Source organism: Montipora capricornis, unplaced genomic scaffold, assembly GCF_036669925.1.
Source record: "Montipora capricornis isolate CH-2021 unplaced genomic scaffold, ASM3666992v2 scaffold_364, whole genome shotgun sequence".
NCBI classification, from domain to species: domain Eukaryota; kingdom Metazoa; phylum Cnidaria; class Anthozoa; order Scleractinia; family Acroporidae; genus Montipora; species Montipora capricornis.
The window spans coordinates 35,027-41,543 of NW_027180097.1; the positions used below are offsets into that span (position 1 = coordinate 35,027).

The window sequence follows — 6,517 nt, forward strand, 5'->3', positions numbered from 1 at the left end:
TAACCCCTTGACTACTCGCTTTTTTTTTGTATTTGAGGCGGTCCCAAGGGCGGAGTGCAATGCCCAAGGGCCATACAACGCGGGAAGATAACATAACACGCCTCACGTGAGGGAGCACCCCCTAAACGGGGCCGGCTCGCCAAACTCGCCAGGGAGTCGAACCCTGCCTCACGGAAAAAATCACAAAGCCAGAAACCGGTCCAGGTCAATCCACAGAAAAAAAAAACAAAATTTCCAAGGCTCAACGTAATACCGAATCATGTCCAATAGGCGTAGTCCAGAAGCCGGTCCGAGTCCTAATCCAGAGAAAAACACTGAAAGGGTTGTATTCAAGAGATGCCTCGTCTGCCTTACACTCAAGAATAACAACCCCACACGAGCCAAATCATATCCAAAACCAGAGTCCAAGTCAAAAACCGAATTAAAGCACAAAAATTAAAACCAGGCAAAAATAGCCAAAGGTCATAAAAGCATCATTGAAAAGGCAATAAAGAGAAGAAAAACAAAACTAAAAGGCCATTTTAAAAACACCATCACACACACTACCAATAACCCCATTAGCACCCCATTGCTTATGAAAAACCTTACGACGTCTAGCAGAACGAAAACGATGAAAGAAAACAGGAAGAAAGAAACGCAGCCGAGCCTTGATGGAGCAAATAAGGCCGACAGCACTAGGTCGGACGGAGCGAAAACAAAAGTCATTCCTTTGAGACCAGATGAAAAATTTACACACGTTAAGAATATAACAAAAAACCTTAGGAACTATACGAAGATCAGCCTCGGAGAATCCAAAAAGTAGATGACGAACGTCCAACGAAGGGGCATCGACAGAAAAGGTAGAAAGAAGGGTTTGAACCCAATCAACACCGCTCCTCGCGAGAGGACAGCGAAAGAACAAATGAGCGGGCGTCTCCAAAGCAGCACCGCAAAAACAGGCGGCAGGAACATCAAGGCCAAAAGAAATGAGACGATCCGCAGTGTACAGTACCCCATGGGCAATCTTCCAGTTTAGATCGGAAACAGGCCTATCCAAAGGTAAAAAGTACAAAGAGGCCCAGGTGGACTTCCAATCAATGGGGCCATAGATGGGAGAAAACTTAGAGACACAATGGGGAATACACGAAGACAAAGAAAGAAGCAGAACATAACAACTTTTAGTAGAAACAGAAGCGACAGCAACCGGGTCAACATGCTGGGACGAGCCTACAACCAAACTAGATGAAGAAGAAGAGGAGCCCTGAATGGCACCCCAGGCCCGAAGAAGAGAGGCATAAAAAGGAGGAAGACGTTCAGGGGCGAAAGATGCTGGATTTGAAAACACATCGTGAGGGGCTGCGCCAAAACGATCAAAAAACCAGAAGGTGAGCAGAGAAACCCACCCGCTGGGCGACACAACCATACGCCGAACCCACTGCACAAGCAGAGCATAAACTTTATGGCGAACGGAAACAACTGAGAAACCTCCGGCAGACTTTGGGTGGACGACTACAGCACGAGCAACTAAGTCCTTCTTTCCACCCCAAAAGAAGCTAAAAAGAATAGTATTTAGTTCGGACAAGACCCACACTGGCATGGGCAAGAGGGAAGCCACGTACCACATCCTAGAGAGCGCAAGGGCATTGGCAACCAAAGCCCTGCCAGTAAATGATAAGTGACGAGAACGCCAGGAATTGAGGCAGCGCGTGACCGCATCTAAACGAGGCCTCCAATTACATTTGTCCAAATTCCCGTTCCCAAGGAACACACCAAGTACTTTGATCTTTTCAGACGTCCACTGAATAGGAACAGGACAATCCGAACGGTGGACCCAACCACCAAGCCAGAGACCCTCACATTTCTCCATGTTCAGCTTGGCACCCGTGCCCCTCTCAAATTTATCATAAACGCAAAAAACAGCACGAATAGCGTCGTCCGAAGAGGCAATAACAGAGGTATCGTCGGCGTACAAGGAGAGGACAGGAAGGCAGGAAGGAACGTTAGGCAAGCGAAGACCAATAATATTAGGATGCGCACGAAGATTAACTGCAAGAACCTCGATGGAGATAATGTAGAGGAGAGGCGACAAGGGACACCCCTGCCGCACCCCCCGAGAAGGCAAGAAGAACTTGCTAGTGTAACCATTGACGAGCACGGCGCTCCGGACACCGGCGTACAGAAGGCGAACCCAAGAAATAAAGGACTTTCCGAAACCCATGTGCTGAAGAGTCGTAAAGAGACACTCCCAGTCAACCCGGTCAAAAGCTTTTTCTTGGTCGAGGGACAGGATAGCAAGGGGAAGCCTGGTCTCATGGGCATACTGAACCACATCTCTCAACAGGGAAACATTTTCACCGATAAAGCGACCCTTCACACCACACGTTTGATCCGGATGAATGACGTGATGGAGGACCTTTAAAAGTCTCCCAGCCAGTGCACGAGCACATATCTTATAATCACAATTAAGCAGACTAATGGGCCTCCAGTTCTTATGGGAGAGCCTATCACCCTTTTTAAAAATTAGAGTAATTAACGCCGTACGCTGAGAAGTGGGCAAAAAGCCAGAACAATAAGAGGCATTAAATACTTCAACTAAATCAGAGCCCAAAACATCCCAAAAGGTTCGGTAGAACTCGATGGGTAAACCATCCGAACCAGGAGATTTACCAGAGGCTAAACCCTCCATAGCAACACGAGCCTCCTCCACAGTTAGCAAACCCTCACACAACTCGCTCTGCGCAGGAGACAAGAAGGCAGAGAGAGAATCCAGCAGGTCGCTCTGCTCAGATGGATCCGTCACAGCAGCAGAAAAAAGGGAAGAGTAAAACTCTACCCAAGAATCGCAAATTGCATTGATTTCAGTGGCCAAGGAACCATCATCGGATCGCATGGCGGAAATCCAACCATCAGACCCCCGCTTCTTCTCCAGTCTTAAAAAGAACTTAGTAGAAGACTCGCCCTCCTCAGCCCACCTGGTGCGAGAGCGAATCCGAGCACCGTCAGCCTCTTTAGCATCCAGCTCACTAATTCGGTTAGAAACATTCTCGAACACCGGAAGAAGAGAAACATTGCCAGCATCAATCTTATCCTTCAAATGAGAGTAGAGGCTCGAAAGAATGGAACGAGAGGAATGCCTCGCAGAAGAAGCCTCGACAGAAAAACGCACCGCCAACCCTTTTAAATGCTCTTTGCCTCGATCCCACCAAGCCTGGAGGGACCGAAAGGAACGTTTCTGGATACGCCACACAGCCCAGAAATGACTTACAAAGTCGGAGTTGGTCAGAAGAGACATTGAGCTTCGAAGAGATACATTCTCTGACGTGGTGGACCCAAGGGAAAGGGCACCCGATCAGGTCGATACGGGAAGCCACGGAACCATCGGGCTTCATCCACGTAAAACGCAGGGTGAAGATGCCGCCAAATGTCCACCATACAGCAATCATCAAAAAGAGAACACAAAGCGCTAGAGCTCTCACGAGAATCATCCAAGGGATTAGGCCCTCGGCGGTCCAAAGAACGATCGAACACTGCGTTAAAGTCCCCCAAAATTAAGGTTGGTATAGCCGGATCAACCGAGTCAGAAACAAAATCAAAAAACGCCTTCTTATCCGGATTTCGATTAGGTGCATAGATGCAAGCAAGCCTGAAGGAGACCTCATCTAGCTTAAACTCAGGCATGATGAAACGCCCCTTCTTGTCGGCAACAGATTTAGTCAACACAAAACGGTGGCGAAAGAGCAAAGCCACTCCACAGGAATGTGCAGAGCCAGGGGAAGATACTACGGAATAACCGTATGGGGAAAACCAAGAGCTGCAGTCCTGACAAGAGGACGCATGTGTCTCCTGCAGGGCAACGAAATCGGCAGAAAAATGAGACATCCATTGAAGGAGAGACAATCGTTTATTAACATCCCTTAAACCGTTAACGTTTAGAGTTAAGATACGAACACAATCCATAATGAAGAGAAAGTGCAAAAATAAAAACAAGACAACCAAAAAACAGTCAGAAAAAAAAAACCTTAAGCCTCAAGACTGCTTAGCAGTCTTGGGCCTAGAAGGCCTCTCTGGTGGAATATTCGGTACGTATTGACGACGCGACTTCGCCTCCAAAGGAGACGCCTTACGCCTCAGAGAGGCAAACAAACCCGATTTAGTCTTCTTTTGTAAAGACGAAGACTGATATTCCTGCAGAACACTATGGGAATCCTGGGAAGGCGGAGCCTCCTCACAAGGTACAGCTGCCGGAGCTATTGGAGCCTCTTTAGAGGCCCCGGAGACAACAAGTTCAAGGCTATCGGCAGATAAAGCCTCAGCCTCCGGCAAGGGGCTAACAATCTGCCCGTCATTCATACCAACAACAGGGGAGGGGTGAGAGCACGCAACATCAGACGTTACTGAGGCATTATTCTCACATTCATCAGACATAGGGTCAGAGACCGAGATAGGCAGGCCCGTCAACCCGCCATCACTTTTAGAAGCCACAGGGGGTTCATCTGCAGACGACAAAGACCGAGGACGAGACTCAACACTAAAAACAGGAGCCTCAGAAACGGAAGGCTCATTTAAACAAGGGAGACTCGCCGCTCTCGACCGGACAGAAGGCTCGTTTTTGTCCTCAACACTATCATTGCCCAGAGAGCACACACTCGCCACCTTAGAAATGGCGCTGTCCACGGTGACCTGCTGAGAGAAAGCAGCTTGGCCACCAGACGCTGAAGACATCTTGGAGCAAGCGTCTTCACCCGAGGAGATAGAATCGTCATCATTAACATCATCATCATCATCATCATCATCATCATCACGTAAAGCGCCAGTTATTATAGGCAGAACAGCCGGACCAGATGTGCCCAACGAAGAGGAGCCAGCAACGCCTCTGGCAACCTCGGCAAAAGAAGGGCGGGAAACGAGACACGCACGGGCAAAATGACCTGTACCCCCACAACGACGGCATTTATCGCGGTTCGGGCAATCAGCGGCACGATGCCCCTCAGCCGAACACATATTGCACACCAGCGGTTGACCGCGGTACCAAGTCCGAACGTAATAGCCCCGAACCATTAAGTAGCGGGGCGGGGGCTCTTTCATAACAATAGAGACCAGGACTGTGCCAGTTGAAATACTTGGATGAGACAAGTAAGTCTGGCGCTTAACAGACTTGATTGCGCCATAGGGTTCAAAAGCAGCGCGAATGTCGGCCTCAGGCTCCTCAAAGGGATAATCAAATATGTGGATGAGCGTGGTCGGAGGACCACCACCCAACACCCGACACCACATGCCAAAAAGGCGAACACCTTCCCCTTCCTTTGCGGAACGATAATTCTCCGCCTGACGGAAAGTTACACGAACCACATCATAGCCCACCTGAACGGCCCTCACCGTTTCAGGGGCAAAATAACTCAAAACAGCATCCAATATCTCATCCCGTCGCTTGTCAGACAGCTTGCGACCAACTTGGATGTTGATAGTTAGCGGCAACATAGCAAGAAGTAACTAAATAGTTATTTCTCTATTAATATTTGGATCTGTTAACAATATTTCACTTCAAGAAAAAAAAAAACTCTTTCAATTTAAAAGATACTTCTCTTAATGTACTTGCAATTAAAGTTCCTTACTACTACAATAATGATTCACTCAGAGAATAAGTGCTCAGAAATACAACTACAGAATATTGAAATACGTCCAACTACTGATAGATTCCTTACTACTACAAAAGCAATTAACTCTTTTAATATTTTAAACTGTGTTAGCTTATCAGCTACTACAATGTATGACTACAAGAATAAATTCTTCAGCGTACTTCAAAAAGTCCTTTTAATTTAAAAGGTACTTTTCTTAATATGCTTTTAACTTAAGTCCCTTACTACTACAATAAAAGATTCAGTTGGAGAATAAGTGCTCCAAAATACTACAGTATATTGAAATAAATCCAACTACTTCTAAATTAAACAAAGAATAAATACTATGAACTTAATTGAAGTAAAAATATCTTTCGACTCGAAAGACACTTCCCTCAATATACTTAAACTAAGTTTTCTTACTACTACAAGAGTGATTCACTCGGAGAAAAGGTGGTCACAAATACAACTACAGTATAATGAAATGTATCAAACTATTAATAAATTGATGACGGAGAATAAATACCTTGGACTAAATTCAAGAAAAGATATCTTTCAACTTGAAAAATACCTCTCTTAATACTAAGATAACTTACAATTAAAGTTAACACAATATATAGCTTAAATTCCTTACTATAGAGCTCAAACAAACGATAAACAAAAGAAGACAAACCCAAAAAGGTTACTCGAGCAAAAAGGCAAAGACGAGAAAAAGAGAAAAACTGGAACCAGCGACGAAAAAGAGGAACAGAAGCAAAGATAAACCACAAAAGAAGCCAATAGATGGAGTAAAACCGGCTTACCCTGGGTTATGACAGAATGTCAAGCATCAATCCCCAGGAGGGTCACCGGTAAAACAAAAAAAGATACGTATCACAAATCTGGGAAAGAGGAAGCTCCTCAAAAAGGCTTCTTGGAACTGA

General features: G+C 46.0%; 1 protein-coding gene across 1 annotated transcript; it reads right to left on the reverse strand.

The window, feature by feature from the left end:
* Positions 1-508: 508 nt before the first annotated feature.
* On the reverse strand, positions 509-1,576 carry LOC138035382 (uncharacterized). Its single transcript, XM_068882086.1, has one exon. The coding sequence runs from the start codon at positions 1,574-1,576 to the stop codon at positions 509-511; it is 1,068 nt and encodes a 355-aa protein (XP_068738187.1).
* Positions 1,577-6,517: the final 4,941 nt, after the last annotated feature.

Coding starts and splice junctions, on each gene's coding strand:
- LOC138035382 (XM_068882086.1), bottom strand. CDS start 1,576: ATGCCAGTGTGGGTCTTGTCCGAACTAAATACTATTCTTTTTAGCTTC.